At 54.3% G+C, this 20487-nt stretch overlaps 1 protein-coding gene across 1 annotated transcript; it reads left to right on the top strand.

The window, feature by feature from the left end:
• Positions 1-2449: 2449 nt before the first annotated feature.
• Positions 2450-18899, top strand: ANHX (anomalous homeobox). The gene is made up of 10 exons (XM_047696192.1): positions 2450-3510; positions 5163-5432; positions 7880-8007; positions 10013-10136; positions 11044-11260; positions 11713-11833; positions 12985-13277; positions 16087-16222; positions 17905-17986; positions 18258-18899. Exons 2-10 carry the CDS (start codon positions 5184-5186, stop codon positions 18342-18344), a joined length of 1437 nt encoding a protein of 478 aa, XP_047552148.1. The 5' UTR covers positions 2450-3510; positions 5163-5183; the 3' UTR covers positions 18345-18899.
• The last annotated feature ends 1588 nt before the right edge of the window (positions 18900-20487 follow it).

The following is a 20487-nucleotide window of genomic DNA, read 5'->3' as shown; positions in this document are numbered from 1 at the left end:
AGATTTTATTTATTTATTTGACAGAGATCATAAGTAGGCATGAGGCAGGCAGAGAGAGAAGAGGAAGCAGGCTCCCCACAGAGCAGAGAGCCCGATGCGGGGCTCGATCCCAGGACCCTGAGATCATGACCCGAGCTGAAGGCAGAGGCTTTAACCCACTGAGCCACCCAGGCGCCCCCCAAAGTGCTTCATTTTAATCATCGTTACTTAAGTACACTGTTGTTTTTTTTTTAAAGAGCACTGACAAAACATTTTCAAATTCATTGTCACATTTACTCTTCAGAGCAGTCCCGTGAGGTTGACATCCACATTTTACATATGAGGACACTGAAGCGTAGAATGCAACTAATGAGTCATTGAACACCACATCAAAGTCTAATTTGTACACTATTTGTAACACATTTAAAATCTGGTAAGGTAGATTCATTCATATTACATTTACTTTTAAGAAAAACCTGCTGGTGACGCCTCACCAGCTCAGTAGGAGGAACATGTGACTTTTGATCTTGGGGTCATGGTTTTGATTCCCACATTGGATATAGATTACTAAAAATAAACTTTGAGGGGAAAATTTTCTGATGATTCTTATATTTCCCCCGCTAGTTGAATACATTTTTAAAATCCCTGATCCACAGAAGCCTGGGAGGCAAACTAGATCAGCCTCCTAAGAACCTCTGTTTCATCCTGAACCCCTCTTCCTTCCAGGGAATTACATTCATCACAGTGGGTTCTTCTGATTCCATCGAGCTTTTCAGTTCACTGGAGAGCAATCAGGAATGTTTTGATTGAGTATCTAGTGTGTCCTAGAGAAAGAGCCAAGGCTGCACTGACAGGAAGATTTCACCGTAAAGGGGAGGGCATGCTGCAGCAAGTCTCATTTCCCCTGTTCACCCAAATTAGGGCTGCAGCAGCCTCACTGTGCAGTTGACTCTCGAACATGCAGGAGTTAGGGATGCCAACCCCGTGAGTTCAGAATCCACACAGAACTTTTGACTCCCCCAACTCTTAACTAATAGGCTACTGTTGACTAGAAGCCTCACTGATAACATATATGTTCCATATATTTTATATTGTATTCTTATTTTTAAAAATATTTTATTTATTTCAGAGAGAGAGAGAGAGAGAGAGATCACAAGTAGGCAGAGAGGCAGGCAGAGAGAGAGGGGGAAGCAGGCTCCCCGCTGAGCAGAGAGCCCGGTACGGGGCTCGATCCCACGACTCTGAGATCATGTCCTGAGCTGAAAGCAGAAGCTTAACCCACAGAGCCATCCAGGTGCCCCTTTATATTGTATTCTTACAATAAATTAAGCTAGGGAAAAGAAAACGTTACTGAAATCATAAGGAAGAGAAAATATATTTAAGGTACTGTATTTATTTTTAAAAGTCCAGGTATAAAGGAACTCATGCAGTTCTTTTTTTTTTTTTTTTAAAGATTTTTATTTATTCATTTGACAGAATGAGAGGGAGCAGAAGCAGGAGAAGCGTCAGGTGGAGGGAGAGGGAGAAGCGGCTGTCACCTCAACTGCCTGCTCATGACCTGAGCAAAGGCAGACGCTGAAGGGACTGAGCCACCCAGTGCCTAGGACTCCATGCAGTTCTAACCTGTGTTGGTCAAGTGTCATGTCATCTGTACTTGGTAGTTCAGCGCTGCTCCCTACAACCCCGTTCTTTGTCTTTCCACTCCTTGAAAAGAAACTTAAAAACAGAATCCTCTTTTTGGGGTGCCTGGGTTGCTCAGTGGCTTAAGCCTCTGCCTTCAGCTCAGGTCATGATCCCAGGGTCCTGGAATCGAGCCCCACGTGGGGCTCTCTGCTCAGCGGGGAGCCTGCTTCCCCTTCTCTCTCTCTCTACTTGTGATCTCTGTCAAATAAATAAATAAAATCTTTAAAACAAACAAACAAAAACCCAGAATCCTCTTTTTATAAAAAGTAGTAAAGGGGCGCCTGGGTGGCTCAGTGGGTTAAAGCCTCTGCCTTCAGCTCAGGTCATGATCCCAGGGTCCTGGGATCGAGCCCCGCATCGGGCTCTCTGCTCGGCAGGGAGCCCGCTTCCTCCTCTCTCTCTCTGCCTGCCTCGCTGCCTACCTGTGATCTCTATCTGTCAAGTAAAAAAAAAAAATCTTTAAAAAGTAGTAAAGACATGGGTAGGCAAAAAAGAAAATTAAAATGCCCAAGAAAAGTAATGAAGTAAAATAATTCTATCACCTATGTTCAACCAGGGTTTAACAATGTGGCGCATATCATCTTACGTCTGTACTTTTCAAATAGGTTCACATCACTCAAACTCTTGTTACACGCCATTTTCTTTGTACAATGTATCACGATCTCGGGCAGGTCAGCGTTCTTCCGAAGCATGATCACCAATAATCTCCCAGGAGCCAGTCCTCTTTGTGAAGCATCTTTCACCAGATGCTTGGCTTGTTTCCAGATTTGCACTTGAACAAACGCTGAAATGTTGATCTTTCTGCCCATGTCTTCTGCATCAGCTTATGCACATAAGCTGTGGCATCAGAGAACCTTTCCAGGAAGAACCTGACCACCTGTTAAAAACCAACTAGAAGTCCTGGTCCCTCACACAAGCTTACTTGTGTGACAGAACCCACAGCTTAACAACCACCTGGGCAGAGGCTAGACCGTGTCTGAGCCAGGAGGTGGGCAATTTAGTGATTTCCATCCATCTTTTAGCGGGTCTGTGAGAACCTGGGACCCGCCCCGGGGCCATCCTAGCTCAGATCTCTGGGTTGAACACGCGGTCAGGATGACGTGGATGTCAGCTGTCTGTCCTAGGTGGCCGCTCTGGGGGGCGGGCAGGTGAACCTGCACCGCAGACCCCCGTGCCCTCTGCGGGGGGCCACTGTTCAGATCCTGTCTCCTTGGGGTGGCTTTTGGATTTGAAAGGTGCCCTCCTCCCACGGGGGCAGGGTGGGGTGCGGATCTCAGCATGGGAGGGGGACGTCTGCCCAGAAACTGTGAACTCCGCTGGGCTTTGGCTCCGTTGTGCACCCGCGCAGGTGGCGTGAGGTCACTCAAAGGTCACAGCTTTCTCCTGCCCCCGCAGGCACGAGGGTCGTGGTGCTTTCTCCTCCACTGCCAACCAGACTCTCTCCGCAGCCCACGACCCCCCAGGCCCTGGCCCCACTCTTTCCTGCACCTGAGGATGCGCAGAGCCAGGCTCGACTGCGCCTCCAAACCCCAAGAAACTCCTGGTTACTCCAGAGCCCCCACAACCACCCCACCCCGGAACTTCTCCGTTTCCCCAGAACCCGCGTAAAACCGGGCGGCCCTCCCCCGCGCAGGGGTACGCCGGGGCGCAGGCCCGGAGGCCCGGGTTGTCGGGCGGAGCCCTCGCCCGATTGGCCGCGCCCTCGATACTTTGTTGCGACCGCGCTCCTCCCGGGAGGTGTGGGCAGAGCACGTGCGGCGAGCGCGGAAGCGGGGCGCGGCGAGCAGCAGGGTGGGTGCCTCTGGGCAGGAATCTCGCCCTTTGCTGCGGAGCAGCGCACCCCGAAAGGTACCGGAGCGGGGGGTGGGGCAAGCCAGGCCGAGGGGTGCCCGGGTCAGGGCGCCCGGTAGAGCCACCTACCCCGGGTCTCTGCCATCCCTGCCTGGGGGCTGGGGCCCCTCCGTGTCCTGGGTATCCCCCCAAGAGGCCACTTCGTTCTTGAACTCCAAGGTCCCATCCGCAGAAGCCTGGCTCTTAATCTCTTGCCTGGCCTCTTTTCCTAGAGCCAGTGCTGGGGCCGAAGTTGCGGGGTTGGGGCGGGCTGCGCTGAAAGAAGCCGGGGTCCTGCCAGGAGCCCTCCCCGTCCCTCCCCACCAAAGCCTTGGAACCTCGGCTCCCTTGAGGGACGCGGGATCTGGGGCCTCCTGCCCAACGCGATTGGGAGAAACGCTGGGCCTGGAGTTAGGATCTGGCGAAGGGCGCTAAGTCTCAGAAGCTGTGGTATAGATGGAAGCGTTTCCCCCTGCTGGGCGGCCCCAGGCGCCGAGGAGGACCCGAGGGGCGGTGCAGGGCGGAAAGAACTAGAAACTGAGGCCAGATCCTCCGCCAGGGAGCGCGCACAGGCCTGCCCTCTGCGGTTCCGCGCGCGCGCAGATCCTTATCCCCTTGGGGAAAGCAGTTGGGTGGCGTCTGCTAAAACCACAATGCCATAGAGCACCAGCCTTTAACCTCGCTTAGGCGAGTCGTCTGTGGAAGTAAGAGGAATCGGGACCAAAGGTATCAGGGTTACTATGCTAACGAGTGTCCGGGGGTGGACAGGTGTTGAAGCAGGTCTGGCCCCTACTGTCGTGCGTTGCCTGCGGGCCCATTCCTATGGGTTAGGGAATGTGCCCGGTAGTGGCCAGATTGAGTCACGGCATAAGTAGTCTCTCTTTTGATAAAAACTGCTGTATGTATACATAGTCAGATTTTTATAAAAAAAATTCATAAAGCCCTCGGATCCAACTTGCCATAGCTTACCTCTATGTGTGTGTGTGTGTGGGGGGGCAGTGCAGAGTGGATGGACCAGGCATAGGGTGGCCCAGAAAATGGTTCATTCTTTTGTATGTATTTTTTGAAAGTGCAGGATTAGGGCAGTCTTTAAAATTTTGTGTTTTTCAAATATGTTTGTTTATTTTCAAGATCATAGTAGTCAAAAGCAGATGGTGCTAGTCCTGCTCCCGCAGGCCCTGGGGCTCCTCTTTGCAGGAATGTCCGCAACGTCTGCCAAGCCCTTAGCTCAGGGAACACCCCACTGCTCTGAGAGGCCTCGGCATCCGTGGGCTGGACGCGGGGGAAATCTAATGACCCCAATACACAGGGCCGCTGGCCTGATGGAGCCCAGAGGAGTGAAACACGACACGATTACCTTGTATGTGTAAGACTGGGGCAAACAGAGAGGAGGAGACATGGGAGGACCAGGCTGGGACCTGTGGATGGGACACAGACAAAAGGGTCACAGGAATGAGATGAGCCATCGCAGTGACAGCACCGGGCACACAAATGAGGACTGAAATAGGAAACTGGAGCAGGCACCGATGCCCCTTTGTCTTTTCTCAGAGCGCTTCTGCCGCCATGTTACAAATGCCTGTGGCAAGAGGGGCCTTGCCGAGGTGTGGATGTACGCGTAGTCAGCCCGCAGGCAGTGCCGGCCGTTGTCATGGCTGATGTCTTGTTTGCAGAGGCCCGGAACCCGACACAGGATGCAGAGCTTCCTGAGGCTGCTGAGGGAGAGTGGGGGCACTGGGCCCCCCTTGGAGGGGCTGGTGACTCTTGCAGGCAGACTGTGCCGCGACCTCCAGGATGACCCAGCCCAGGTGCAGCCCTTGGTCACTGCTGTGTTGGACAGTCCCCTCCGCCTGCACCTCCTGGACAATGCGGATGTGGCCCTCGTGTGTGCCCGAGCGCTGGCCCAGCAGGACCAGCACCAGGCTGCCTGCCGCGTCCTGGAGGTAAGACCCATCTCGGGGCCGGGGAAGGAGAGCCACAGCAGCCACCACCGTCTCCAACCCAAAGGAAGCGCCTACAGGTCGACAAGAACCTGGGGAGAGACATTCTAGAAACCAAGCCAGGATGGTCCACTCTCTGTGCAGAGTTCTAACTACCTTAATAATTGGAGGCCAAACTGTCTGTTTGTGAGCTCCATTTTGAGTGGTGGTCCTGGCTTGGAGAGTTGGGATCCCAGTGGGTAAGACAGTCGCACAGACCGGGGACCTCAGTCCCTTAGCTGCAGGCCCGTGGCTGTGCACGCAAACTGAAAGTATGGTCGTCACTCATCGGGTGGTACTTGGGTGCACAACTCCTCTGGCAGCGATGGGACGTGAAGCCGTTACGGTCTGTAGCCACTTAATGTGACCACAGGACATTCTGCTACCTAAATACTGGTATGTTGGGTTACAGCATCCATCACATAGGACATGCCTGCGTTATTTCCTAAACTCTGAGAAATTCTGAATTCCAAAATATGTTTGGCTAAAAGGGTTTCAAAGAAGGGGTGTGAGGGCCTGTTTTTCCCTCTTTCACCCCATCATACAGCTCATGCAGAATTCATGCTGAATTTATTTTCAAGATAGTTCTTTTTTTTTTTTTAAAGATTTTATTTATTTATTTGACAGACAGAGATCACAAGTAGGCAGAGAGGCAGGCAGAGAGAGAGAGGGGGAAGCAGGCTCCCCACTGAGCAGAGAGCCCGATGCGGGACTCGATCCCAGGACCCTGAGATCATGACCTGAGCCGAAGGCAGCGGCTTAACCCACTGAGCCACCCAGGCGCCCCTCAAGATAGTTCTTTTTTAAAAAGATTTATTTTTCAGGATTTTATTTATTTATTTGAGAGGGAGCATGAGCAGGGGGAGGAGAGGGAAAGGGAGAAGCAGACTCCCCACTGAGCAGGGAGCCCACGTGGGACTCGATCCCAGGACGCCAGGGTCATGACCTGAGCCGAAGGCAGACGCTTCACCGATGGAGCTGCCCTGGCACCCCGAGATACTCTGTTCTTTCCAGTTCTTTCAGTTTCCATGCCCTTTGCCACAGGCTGCATAGTGCCCTCGTGTCCCCTTGGTTTGTTCTTCACGTAGCCGCCGGAGAGCTTGCAGGCGCCGATGAGCCACAGTGAGCCCCGAGCCCGCGGTCTGCGCTTGCCTGTGCCCCGCTCTCCCCGTCAGCCTCTCCCCGAGCTTTCTCCGCAGTCGTCACGCTGCTTCCATGCTGTTCAGACAATCCCGAGGCCTCAGGACCTCAGCACGTGCTGCTCCCTCTGCCGGCGGCTGGAGCCCGGCTGCTTGTGTGGCTGCTGCCTTTCCTCCTCGCTGGTTTCTGCTGTAAATATCTCCCCAGCTTGGCGGTGCCCCCTTTATCGTGCAGCGTAGAGTCTGGTCCCCCCTGCGGCTCCTTCCTCGGGTCTTTGTTCCGTCAGCCTCCCCGGTACTGTGGCCCTTGAGGGAGGCCCCCCCCGGTTGTGCTTACGTAGCAGCTGTGAGTCAGCGGGGCTCCGTGTTTCACGTCCGTCAAAGCGAACAAACAAGGGAAGACATGGGTTGTGGTGCCCTGTCGAAGCACTCGGTGGTGAAATGTGTGAATGACATCGGTGATGGAAAACCCCCGGAGAGGGGATGTAAACTCGGTCTGGATGGCCCTCAGCGTCTCTGAGGAGCTGACATGTAGGGGAGACCTGAAAGAGATGGCGGGGACGGGACACCAAGGAGGGGCACTTCCTGCCCAGGGCCACGTCCTGCAGGGGGCACGTTTCCCTGACAGCTGTGCCCTAGGCTGATGGCTGCATCCTGGCAGCCGACTGGAAGTCACAGCCTCGCAAAATGGGCTTTTCCCGCTCTATGGAGAGAAGGCTGAATGACTGTTGGCACCTCCCTTGCCAAGATGATGCTGAGAACATTGGGCTTAAATGCGGGAACCACACGCTGACCACAGGGCTGTGTCGAGGGGAGGCCAGCACTGGGCATCCTTGGCCATCTCTGGAGTCTGGTCGTGTGAACAGGTCATGCTGGATTGGTGAGCTTGGTGGGGCGCAGACGAGAACTACTTCATTCCTCTCGGCTCAGAATGCACTCCCTGAGCATGCGAGGGGCAGCCCTGCTGGGTGGGAGAGGAAGGTCTTTCATGCAAGTTGGGGGTCAGCCCTTGGACCCTCAAGTCTGATCAGGTGCCTCTAACTGTGGCTCTGCCTCTCATGTGTTGTGTGGCCCCGGGCCCATCGTTTGCCTTCCCCTCGCCTTGTGCTCCCCGTCTGTAAGGAGTGGCGGACAGCTGCTTTGTGTGTGCAGGGGGCGGGGGCTGACAGGACCTTGCCCAGGCCCTCAGCCAGCAGCTCCTCCCGCAGGTTGGGTCAGGTTGGAGGGCAGTGCTCTGGGGGCAGCCGGGCCTCAGCAGGCTTTTCTCTACAGGGATGCCAGGTGCCCGGAGGCAGCCAGGAGCTGGTCCAGCTCTGGAACGACCTTCACTACCGTCTGGTCATGAAGCGGCTGGGCGTGGCCACGCTCACCCCAGTGCAGAAGTTCCGCTGCAGAAAGAGGTACACTGCTGGCCTTTATTTGTGCATGCTCCCCATGACTTCTGGGGGTGTCTCATCTAAAACCACGGAGGGGCTGAGGTGAAGCAGAGACAGGGAGGTGAATGTAGGAAAAGTCACAAGAAGTAGTAATCGTCAAAAGGTAACAGGCTCTGCGACAGCCAGTGTGCCCAGCACTGAGCCACCCTCTCCACCTGCTCAGCCGGCCACGGGGGTGCACCCCTACTTACGCCTGCAGGGTGAGAAGGGCCACTGCCTTTCTGTGAGGGCTCTGAAGGCTCTGCAGGGAAGGAGGCAGCCAGTGGACATCCCGACCTCACTCTCTTCCTCTTGTCTTCTCCCGTGGGAGATGCCCAGCACATGTGCCTTTAGTCATCTGATTCCCACAGACAGGCTCTGCAGGTGCCACGGGCCGGGGTCTTCAGCACCACCCCTCAGGGTTGTGGGACCTTACAAAGAGAGGTAAAGATGAGAGTGATGGAGGCATCAGACAAGATGCATGGGGTGCTTAGGAGATCCTGGCACATGAGGGGTGCTGGGTCCGCGTTAATAGTAATTACCACCACGGCCGTTATCAGCACTAAGGAAACATTAGAACTGCTAATTACTATTGTTCCTTCATTACCACTTATGGATGAGGAAACTGAGGCACAGAAAGGTCAGAACTTGCCCAAGCTGTCACAGGAGAGAGATGCAAAGCTGGGACTCCAGGGTAGACACTGAGACCGTAGAGCCTTTCTTCACCCTGGGTGTTGCCCCTGACCAGGAAGGGCTGATGTCCTCTGAGTTCCTGGCAGCCCAAGTAATGGGATTTTTGACCATGGGGCCTGGTAACCAGAAGAAGCAATGGATTCTTTCTGGATCCACGGTGTCTGTCAAAGAATGAGATATGTCCCCAAAGCCCAGTAGTTCAGCCTTATGGTCTTCGGGAATGGGATCCTTTCCCTCCATATAGTTGCCGATGGCCTGCCAGAGTACAGTTCAGTAAATGATTTGGGGATCAGTATGCACTGTTTGTAAAGAGGCCCCTGATGGCTGGGTGCTGTTGGAGTTGCTGGGGATATAGCCTGAGCCCTACTCTCCTGGAGCTGACACTTGGTGCAGACAAGGGACAGTAGAGAGGACACAAAGTAGATTCCATCGTTCTGAGCAGGAGTACTAGACACAGAATGTTCTTAGTAGAGGACTGTGCCGCCTTTGTTCTTTGTTTTGGGGTGGAGGGTGCTGGACAGGCTCCTCTAAGCCTTGGCAGAGGAGGCCTGAATGTGGGGATGGCAGCCCTCGGAGGTGTAAGGATGGGGTGGTAGTGGAATTAGAGTGATGGTTGGTCCACCAGCTGAGGGTGGTGGTTTCTTCTAGAGGGGTGTCACCCAAGGGTGGGTTGGCATAGGAGCAGAGGCAGGAGGCTCTCGGGAGTCTCTGGGTGTGTCAGGACAGATTTTGGAGGATTTGCTGAGCTGGATGTGTTGGAGGAGGTAAAGAGAGAATAAAGCCAGCCTGCTGGGCTCTTGGCCTGACTGGCTGGAACATGGTGGTTTCTCACTGAGATGCACAGAGCTGGGGCCTGGGGGAGGATGGGGAGAGTGAAGGATCAAGCTCCATTTGGGATGTGGCATGTGTGGGACGCATTTTTGACATCCACAGTGGTTTGTTTAGTTGGCCTTTAAGTATCTTGGGTGTTCCCCGCTGGTACCATTTGTGTCCTTTTGGAAAAATCCATGTGGATACACAGAAAGTGAGTAGCGTGACCGACCTCAGTCTCCTCGTCACCCGCTCTCTATAGCTCTGGGCCACTGGTCGGTGAGCGGTCCCGGAGAGCCCGGTGAGGGGTGCAGGTGAACACGGGCGGATGCTGGGCCCCTCGGTCCTTCCGAGGAGGGACTCGGCAGCACGAGCTTGGAGAGGAGCAGCCGGCGAGAGGAGAGGACGCGTGGGGGTGCACAGTGCGAGCCCACGAGGTGCAAGCGGGAGGAGCGTCTGTAGCCCCGTCCTCACTGTCCTTATCCAGGAATCCACCACCGCCCTCCCTCTGCCCCGACGGCCTGAAAAGCCGGAACTTTCCCAGAGAGGTTCGCCAGAAGCTGCACGACTTCGCCTCTGCCGTGAGCACCAACCCCAGCAAGGCCGAGAGGGTAAGAGCCGAGGAGGAGGAGGCCAGGCCGCCCTCCCCTTCGCTGCCCCCCGACCTCAGGGAACCCCCACCCTTGTGGCTCCCCCCGCCTCCCGGGCCTTCCGCGGGGCCCTCTGCTGGGGCGCCGGGGGCTTCTGGCCCTCTGAGCCTCCCCGGGGGACAGGAGCTCACTGGCTGGCAGCTCCGGACCGTCCAGCCTGAGCACGTGGAGGGTCAGTGCCCTCCCGCCGCGCTTCCGGGCACGGGATCCGGGGGTGAGGCGACGGCGGTCACGGAGCTTCCGGCGGCGGGAAGGCAGGTGTTCGCAGAGCTCCGTGCCTGTTGAGGCCGGCGGGCGCCCTGGGCAGCGCGTCCCCGGAAGCTGAAGGGACTGGCAAGGTGCCGCCCAAGAGAGTCGGGACTTGTTCTCTTCCCCTGCTTCAAAGCTCTGTCCAATCGGCGGGAGCTCCCCTGTGTTAGCTCCACCTACTTGTCGCCCTCATCCAATCGACAGGGCGTTCCCGAGTGGGGGCTTGCCCAGTCAGCGGGGCGTTCCCCGTGCCTGCTCCACCCACCGCGTTCCCTGTCCAATCGGCAGGGCTTTCCCAGCGATACCCGCGCCTGCTCTGCGGGCTGGCTTCCGGCGCTCGCGGACCTGTGGAACCTCGGCCGACGGCCTGTGCCGCGCGCCGGCTCCCTGCGTGGGTCCCAGGCCCCCGCTGCTTCCCGCCTGGCCGTGGCGCCGCTCGGGCCCTCCCGGTGTCTGGGTTCGTCCGGCTGCGGCTCCGCGAAGGAGCGAGGCCGGGGTGGAGGGCGTCCCGCCTCGGAGGCCGCTCCGGGCGGGGGGCGGGAGGCGGGAGGCGGGACCCGGCCCTTCGGGTCGCCCTGGGCCCGGGGGCGGTGCTAGAGGCTGTGCTGTTTGCGGGCAGGAGAACCTGGCCTTGGAGATGAGCCTGAGCGCGGAGCAGGTGTATAACTGGTTCGCCAACTACCGGCGGCGCAGAAGGGCCCTTCTCCAGCGACGTCCGCCAGCTCCGGAGGACGCGGCGGTGGACCTCCGCGTGAGGGAGACGGCTCCGGAGCCCCCGCAGCCCCCGGGCCAGCCCCGCCTTGGCCCCGGGGGTGCGGCCCGGCCTCAGTGGCCAGGTGAGAGGCTCCCGCGCGCCACGCTCTGCCCGGCACGCTTTTCTAGGGCTAGGCCTAGTGAGCGCCACTCTGTTCCGGGGGCGGGCCCTCCACGCCCAGTCTGCCCTTAGAGGACGTCCTCTTGTGTGAGTGAGACCCCCGGAGCCGGGGTCGGGGTGGCCTCGCAGTGGGCGTGAGTGAGGCTGCAGCCGCTGTTTTGCACGTAGAGGTTACTGTGTCCGGGGCCGGGAGACCGCGAGCAGACCTGAAGCGAGCCAGCCGGCCTGGGGGCGGGCTCCCGGGTTTGCAGTGACGCACTGGCTTCACAGGAGACATGTGAGCGGCGCTCGAAGGACACTAATGATGCAGTAGTAGCACCCTTTGCCCGCAGGCAGGGCTACTCCTAACCCGCTGGGAAGGAGGCTGGGACGCAGAGCTCCAGCAAGCCTCCCCACCACCTGACTGACCTTCAGCAGGACCGGAGGAAGATGGGCCTGCACAGTCCAGGGAGACCACTCAAGGGCCATGGGAGTCGCTGGCTCTGGCCCCAGACTTTTCTGGAGATGAGACTCTGCGGAAGCCATTGCCTCCCAGGTACTGCCATCCGCACAGCCCGTGGGACCATCTCCGTATTTACTTTCCCCATCCCTAGCGGGTGAGCGGGCCTGGAGCACACATGTGGATGTTGGGGCTGACAGTGGGACCACGTCAGTGATCGCTGAGAGCAGAGCCCTCCGTGATTCTGGGGTGGGGAAGCCGCTGGTAAGGAGCCCATGTCAGGGACCCCCCACTTGCTCCTTGGAGCCTGGCTCGTAGCCTGACTCATGTATATGTTGGAGAAGGGGGAAAACAGGGTTGGAAAGAAACACATGCTGGCTTGCTTCACAAAGCCAAACCCTAGCTGTTGTTTCTTTCTTACTGCATTTTGTAGTGTTTGTATGTCGTTGAGTCCGTGACAGGTCATAGTTCTTGGATTCCTGATTATGCACTAGGCACTGTCCAAGCCTGGTCCCTCACCTGGGATGAGGCATGAACCTGGTGTAAGGGTAAGGAGAGTGCTGGCCATCAGCAGGACTAGGTCTGAGAGAGGGGCCAGGTTCCCCCTTGTGTAACCATCAAGCTGTGGACACTTTTTCCATCTGCCGTTGTGACATCGGCATCTCTCATGACCCTCCCTGTCTGCCCTTCCCGTGAAGGCTGGCGGTGCCCAGGTGTGTGAACTTAGGCAGGTTCCTGTGAGCGCTCAGTGCCGCGTGTTTCTCATCTGCGAGACGGGGAGGGGTATGATGCAGGTGGTTGCAGAAATGACAGGGCTAGGGGAGGGGATCACAGAAGCCCGGGAGCACCGTCTGAGACACACCGAGTGTGCAGTATCGAGTCTTTAAATTATTACCAGCTGCTGCCTGATGTTCTGTAAGATCAGCCACCATCATTCATCCCCTGCTAGGGTCTTGCTCGTCATTCCCTGCTTTAGGTATTGTGGAACAGTGCTTCATTGAAGGTCCTTTTAAATCAGCAGCTAATGAGTCTTAGTATTTTTTTAACTGTTGTGGAACCCTTGCAGCCACAGGTAGAACAGTGAAAGCAGTGTGATTAGGGTCACAGTGGGCCAGAAAGCCGTCAGTGGTTGAGCTGAGTTGGGAACCTGGATTCCCAAATGGGGCTGGAGTTTCCTCCCAGGCCTCTCTTCCCTGGCCTGAGGGAGTCTCTGCCCTCCAAGGGACGGTGTTTGCTGTCTTCCCCAGGTCTCTGCAGGGCAGTGAGATGTACCAGGAGGGTCCTGGCCGAAGCCCTGCCACTCTCCCCCACATCTGCCCAGGCCTTGGCCTCTGCCCTCTGACTGCTGGCAGTGACATGCTGGACTCTTCCCTGGCTGCCCCTGAGTCATGGCTGATGTCCCTTGCACTGGCGTCCTCCAAGGAAGTTTCCTTCCAGACTGGGCAGCTGGTCCATGGGCATGGGCTGGACCTCACGATGCGGCCTGCAGATGCCACTGTGGCTGTGTCCATCACTGCCCTCGGTGAGCCCAGCTCCACAGGTGGGTCCATTCCAGACAGACCGTGCTCTTCTGCACGAGATGCCACAACTAGTCAGGTCTCATTTGAGGGGGTGTGGGAAGGGGCAGCACTCTCCCGCTTTTCTAGTTGCAAAGTAAAATGTACATACAACTAAAAGTAGGACGGTGAGGAAAGGGTTAAAATGAAAGGAGACAGCTGCCGCCCTGCACTCCCATTGCAGTCCACCCTGCACTCTGTCACCACGTACTGCAGCAGAAGACAGGTCACCGCATCTCATGATCTAAGTATCATTTCCTTAGTTTCATGTTAGTTATCGTTGTAGCTGTAACTACCTGTAGAGAGTATGTGTTTAGATACATGTTTGTCTACCAGATTCAAAAGCATCTTGTGACACTTCACCTTATATGGAGGCTGTTGGCACCGTCAGTTTACCCATCACCTAAATTTCTTAGTCTTCTGTGTTTCTATCTTTATTTTCTTGGGGTTTCTAATTGTCTTCCTTTTTTTTAGATTACCTGTTTTTGTCACACATGTAACTTCTCCCATTTTTCCAAGTGTCTTCTCTGAAGACCAGTGGCTGGGAGGCCTCCTTTCTGTTTCCACCCAAGTGATGTTTCCCTAGACCTGGGGTGGAGTCACCACTCCAAGAACGCTCCTTTCATTGCCTCCCGGGTTTGGGTCAGTGTTTCCTGAGTTGTAGGTCTTGTCCTGTCTTCACTGACTTCCTTGTTATGTTTGAGAACGTCTTCACTGTGCAAGAAAGGGGGCTTGTGAGATAAGTTTGCTGATTCCTTACGTGCTGTGAAATTATCCTTAACCTGCTCTCAGATTTGATGAATAAATTGGCAGGGACAGAATTTTGAGTTTAAATACTCTCCCATAGGTATCTGCAGATACAGTCATATCATTGTTTGTAGCATCTGATGTTTGTGTCACTTGTTGGCTTCTGTGCAGATCACATATTGTTCCTTTCTTGGGATTTTTGTGTGCTTGCTTTAAGTCTGGGTGTTGGGAAATTTCACAGTGATGGTGTGAGGTTTGTCTCTTTAATCCACTTTCCTATTAAGCCTTTTGATTTAAAGAACAGGTAACAATGTATCCTGTAAGGTTTGGGTATTTTTTGGATAATATTCCTTGATAATTTTCCTCCTTCATGTTCTTCATTCTCTTTAGAGCACAAATCTTACCGGGATTTTGGAAATCTGGGCCAGTCTCCCCAAGTGATTACCTTTTCCTTACGTTTCTTTTCTTTTTTATTGTATATGCTTTGGGGGTGTTAGAGTCTGTCTTTCAAAACTCCTAATTTGATAGTTATACTTTAAGAGAATTCCAGGCTCTTTTTTTATTTGAATTTTCCTTTAGTCAGGGGTTGTGTTACTTTTTATAGGTGCAGTGTCTTTTTTTTTTTCCTGAGTATTCAAAATATAAAGTTTCAAAATTATGCTTTGTTGTCTGAAGGCGGGAATATTGGGGCTGTGGATTCTGACCCTTCCTTGAGTAGAGAAAGGTGAGGGGCCAGAAAGAGGAGGAGCCCTGGAGACTCCTTGCTCTGGATGCAGCTTTTCAGTTTGATCATATCGGTCCTTCATTTGTCCACATCTTCCACTGTGAGAGATCTACGTTTGCCCATCCCATATTTACCGCCAAGGCTGGAGTGGGGTGGTCACTGGCTGTATTCACATGGGCACGAGGGGAGCTGGTGTTCACACCAGGTCCAGCACAGGTGAGAGGTGACGTTCTGTATGAATTGGTGAGCCTCCCTGCCAACTGACCGCCTGAGCACCAGGTTGTTACCCTGCTTTCCCTTTCCCTAACTTTCCTTACCCTCCCTCCCACTTTAAGATTCTCAGGACCCGATCTCAATCCCAGCTTGCTTTCAGGTGCCCTACCAACAAAGGATGGTACTTGTGTCCTGGGTCTGCAGAACTGGGGAGGTCTCCCTCCCACTTACTACCCCTCTCCTTATGCTCCTTTTGTTCTGGACTTTTGGCTTCTTCTCTTCCTTTTGGAGGAAGATGATGTAATCTAGTGATCTTTTAAGTCTGAACCAGCAATGCTCAAATTAGCCGTTCAATTGTATTTAACATGCCTCAGAGTGTTTCTAGAGTTCTGCAGAAAAGAGGAAACAGCAGAAAGTGGGGGTGGAATCATGTAATGAATGGTCAGGGAAGTTCCTGAGGTTGGGCTGCAGGCTGGCAAGTTAGGTGGTCACTCTGGCAGACAGTGGGGGGCGGAGGGGGGACAATGCATGCCCAGCCCAGCTGGGCTGTTGTTTTTTCTGAGGTCAGGGAGTCTGACGCTGGGCTTACCACCGGGTAGACTTCTTACCTTCCCTCACTCTGAAGTGTCTGCTGGCCCAGAACTGATCCAGTCTACCATGGCTTATGTGTAAGAGTGAGAGACATACGGGGATATCCTCTGCAACATTTTCTATAGAAGGAGGAGCAGGGTAAGGTAGTGCCATGTCGCATCTCTGTGAAATCATGGTGCAGCATGAGATGGAAGGTGGCAGTGGATGTGGCCCAGCCTCTGAAGAGCCAGCACAAGGCAGACCGAGAAGTTCTCACACGGCAGCAGTGGCACTGGAGGCCTGAAGTCTGCGTGGATGAAGCAAAATTTGAAGTTCGCAAAACTGGACTTCGCTTTTGTTTCTGGAAGCCTAAAAAGGCCATTGAGATCAATAGCTGTGACTCTAACTCAGTAAGGGAGGTTGAGGCTTGGGGCCGGCCAGGCTGGACGCTGCTTCTCTCTGTGGAGGTCTCAGTCTTGGTGCTTGTGGGCTGTGTTTTGTCCTCCCAGCACTGGGGTGTGGAATTTGCTTCTGTGTAGGATTCGCTGACCCACCTGCTGGCAACCCCCCGAGCATGTACCTGGAGGAAGGTGCAGGCACCAGCGGCGGCCAGGCAGAACAGCAGGCCGGCGGCTTCCTGGTGACACAGCCTCCCGAATTCCTCCTAGCCCAGAGGTGAGCCACACAGAGCCATGGGTGGGGTGTTCCAGGTTTATAGACTTGGCACCTCAGATGTGCAGATCAAGTCCTTTCCTTACGGGTTTCTGGAAAATACAACATCATCCCCACCCTACATCTACTAGAAGAGGGTGGTTTTTCCCTGAGACAGAAGAACACCCAGAAATTTCAGAGCAGACACAGGTGTTGGTGTTGGGGACTGTGTTCCCACTTTGCCTCTTCCCCAAGGTCACCCTGGATCCCAGAAGCCGCTTTTTTGGCATTTTGTTTTCACCAGATGGAGGTTGAGTTTTTAAGCAGCATCAAGATCCTGATTGTATATTCCAAACTGTAGTTTGAAAGGTGCCATGAGAGAGCTGGGAGTAGCCTAGGTGCTGCAGGCTCTGGCTGTGGGGGCCAGGACGACAGGCCAGGAGAATCTGGGGGCTGAGAAGACGGATTAGAGGAGCGTGAGAAGTCAGGGGTCCTCTGTAGGACAGGGACGCTGCAGTAGGGGTTGCCAGGACTAGGTTCCCAATGTTCATAGTCTCCCCAGTCTGGGAGCTGAAGGCCAGGTGCCCAGCACGAGCAGAATTACAGGGCAGCGTGTGAGAGAGAAGGGGAGCGGTCGGTCAGGTCACAAGTTCTGCTTGCTGAAACAGCCAGAGCGTGAGAAAATACAGACTTTGCAGATGGGCTCGCTTTTCTGTTCATGTCCAGGAACCTGGATGGAGAAAATGCCACTGTCAGGTCCCCTCATGGCCGCTCACCCTTGCACTCTGACGGCCCAGCCCATCCTTGCTCCCATGTGATGACCTTGAGTCATTCTCTAACGGTAGATTCATTGGGAGTTGTTAGCCTTCCGTAAAGCACCGTATTTAGGCGATACAGATGCTGGTTTTCTGAGTGTGACTTCTGTATCTACCATGTGCCGAGCCGTGTAGATCAGCTGCTCCTGCTGCCGCCTGCAGGACCACGGATCTGCTTTCTTTAGCTGCATTTTTAAAAGTCCCATGTGAATGGAATACGGAAGTGTTAAACTTTGTGGAGGGGAGAGAGGGTCTGGGTTCTCTGACTCTGCTTGAGTGTTTGGGGATTTTACCCTGTTGCTCTGTGTATCGGTCCATTCATCTGTGTGAGTTCTGTCCCTTGATGCGGATGGACCATGGTGTTTGGATCCATCGCCTCTTGGTAGCCATCTCTGGGTTCCCAGTTTGGGGTCTCTGTGAGCGCTCCTCGATGCATGTGGGTCTGCCTGTGTGCCTTCACGTCTCTGGGGTGTGTACACGCCTAGGAGTGGAATGGCCGTAGGTGCGTGTTTGTCTTTTTAGGGAACTGCCAGGCTACTGTTGTCCTGAGTGGCTACACCTGTTACCTTCCCTGCTGTCCCTGCTGCTCCCCCGATTGGATTCTGATGGCTCCCCAGGGCTGCCCCTTGACCTCTTCCTTCAGGTTTCTGTTTGTTGGTCCATCTCTGTGAGCCTCCTCAAGTGCTCTCTGCCTCACCCAAGCCACCTGCCTGGGGTGTCACACAGGTCCCTCTAGCACCGGAGGGCCCTGTGGGAGGACACTTCTTAAAGTGTGTCTTACCCCTGGAAGGGCTACTTATATGCAGAGAGCTGTCAGGTCATGTTGCTCGCAGGGTGGACCATGACCTGGTGCCCCTCGATATGGAGCTTGTCCTGACGTCTCTTTTCCAGTCCGCTGGAGTTGGCACCGGGCCCTTCCTTCTCTAGCCCTGTTTCTGCTGTGGACCTGAGCCAGCCTGTGCCCTCTAGCCAGGTGAGAGCCTACCACCAGGGACTCTTGGTGTCCCTCTTAACTTTTGGATCCTCAGGTCATACCTTTGGAGTGAGTAAACCAGGCACATGTCACAAGGGAAGGGGTGCTTCAAGGCTGGACAACAGTTGAATGGGGCCCGGGAGGTGGGTGCTGTGGGCTCGTGTTTCTTACTGAGTCCAGAGATGGGGTGTCCCGGGGTAAGGGGTGGCAGGTGGGAACGTGGAGCCAGGCAGAAGGTGCTTCCGTGTGTAATGCTGTGTTGGCTTTCCAGGTGCAGTGGCCCGACGGCCAGGCCTCCAGTGATGCCTTCTGGGGAGCCAGAATGCTTCTTGAGCTTTCAGGGGGCAGCCTGGGTTGAGATGTCCCTTCGGGGTATCCAGCCAGTGCCCCCTGGGGAGCAGGTGTGGACATCGAGCGTTTCAACACACGTTGCATAGAGCTTTATTCCGACTGAAGAGAGGCCCCAGGGTTCCTTCAGGGGGTTCCAGTGAGAAGCACTGAGGCTGCGTAGCCCCCTGCCGTGTTTGCATAGTTTGGTTGGCAGCTCACTGTATCAGAGGAAGCATTTGAGAAACGCTCTTGAGCTCAGAAGTCCAAGGGGTCTGTTTCACTCAGGCAGTGGGAGATTGTGGATTCGAGCTCCTGGGCATGTAGGTTATGGGCGGGAAGACCTTTCTGGAGATAAAGGAGAATGTTGTACGGCTGTCTGCCCTCCCTGCCCTATGACAAGGCCGAACTTCACCCAGTTAAGTTGGCGAGTGGGGTGTGGGCAGTGTTGTGACACTTCTGTGTCTTGGGGGTGATGTGGTTGGGACGGCTCAGGCAGGGTGGGCCAGGGTGCCTTTTCCCTGCAGGTTGGAGTTCACTGTGTTTGTAAAACAGATGTTCTGTTGAATTAAATTACAATTCAGTGTTCTGAACTCTCCCCTTTTACTGACCTGACTACATCTTGGACACCTGTCCCTGTCAGTCCTTTGCCTTTCTGTCCCTGGCTGGCATTTTGTGGCCTGAGTGTGCTTTGAGTGATGTACCAGTACCCTGTTGATTTGATTGTTTCTAATATGTCTGGTTTATAAGCAACACCACAGTGGGCATCTCTGCCCTCTGCCCTTCACCTGACTATTTTATTGTGGGAAAAGGAATTTCCCTGGTGCTAGATGCCACCATGTCCAAGCACGCAGGGCCCCAGGGGCCGAGTGTGATGCGACTCCTGATGCAGATGACTTTCTTTGTACAGTGGTGACTTTGACACTCAGGACTGTCACTGGCAGGAATAAGCCCTTAGTTCTTGCCTCACCCATTGTATCAGTTGAAAGTTGTGTGCTGAGCAGTTCCTCTGATACATCAGGGAGCAAAGGCCATTTAGTGCTTGCAGGTGGCTCACAGGATGGACAGGAATAAACCGGCAGTCATGGGTGGTTGCTGAGAAGGTGGTGTGAAGCGAGGGATGGCTGAGAGCCCAGGATATGTGGTGCCTGAATGACAAGACACTGAGAGCTTCCTGAAGGGGGGGCAGCTGAGTTGAGACACCTGTGCTCCCCAGCCACAGCCCCCCAGGGCTCTCAGCTGTACTCCTCTCCCCTCACCTTTACTCTGTAGACCCTGGACCCATCACATCCCTTCCTCTTCGCCACATTGGTGCTGCCCAAGCACCAGCAGTAATATGTACTTCCTTTCAGGGACACTCACTCTCATCCTGTTCCCTAGAATCAGGAATCTTTTAGTTGTCAAATACTTCTTTATTCTGAAACAGTCACAAACTTAAAAAAAGTTAAAAATAGAGCACAAATTACTGAGCTGATGCCTGTACTCTGTGTGTGTGTGTTTCCTTTAGATAAGGAATTCTGCATTCCTCTAGTGCGGTCATCAGTCAGGAAGTCAGGAAGTCAGTGCTGGTCCTTCACTGCCTTCTTCCAGACCCCATGAAAGTCAGTTGTCCCAGCAACACTCTAAGTGACAATTCACATCACGTAGCCCATGCTGAGTGCTCTTGACTGTCTTACTGCCATTCAGGCCACAGCAGTGTACTTGAATGACCTTGACACTTTGGAAGAGTACAGGCCAATTACTCTGTAGAATGTCCCCCAGAATGGCCATGTCAGACATTTTCATGTAATTTGGAAAATTCCTTTTTGGATGGGCTATCGCAGAAGTGACACGAGGCACTTACCGTGTCTTACAGATAGCACATGATTTTGGTTGTCCCATTATTGTTGGTGCTCGTTTGATCCCTTCATTAGGGTGGTTTCCTGCCAACCCTCTCCACTATAGTTACTCTGCTTGTATATTTTGGGAGGTTGTGCTTTGCAGCTGTGCAAACATGCTGTTCTTCATCAAGCTTTCCATTGACTCATGAATTTCTCTGGTGTGCTTCCATTTTCATAATTCATGAACACATTACTATAACCTAGTTCTGGCATCAGAATGGCACCAGCTTCCCTCATGTACTGTCACAAAGTCTATGCCTGTGAAGATTCACTCTTCAGCCTTATGGGCCAGTC

The sequence above is a fragment of the Lutra lutra genome, chromosome 12, assembly GCF_902655055.1.
Source record: "Lutra lutra chromosome 12, mLutLut1.2, whole genome shotgun sequence".
NCBI classification, from domain to species: Eukaryota; Metazoa; Chordata; class Mammalia; order Carnivora; family Mustelidae; genus Lutra; species Lutra lutra.
The sequence above is the reverse complement of the archived record's forward strand: the minus strand, read 5'-3'. Positions and strand labels throughout refer to the sequence as shown.

Excerpts from the sequence above, each read along its gene's own strand:
- ANHX (XM_047696192.1), top strand. The coding sequence starts at position 5,184 with ATGCAGAGCTTCCTGAGGCTGCTGAGGGAGAGTGGGGGCACTGGGCCC. Across the intron at positions 11,261-11,712 it reads GGCCCGGCCTCAGTGGCCAG|CAGGACCGGAGGAAGATGGG; the intron begins GTGAGAGGCTCC and ends ACTGACCTTCAG. Across the intron at positions 16,223-17,904 it reads GAATTCCTCCTAGCCCAGAG|TCCGCTGGAGTTGGCACCGG; the intron begins GTGAGCCACACA and ends TCTCTTTTCCAG.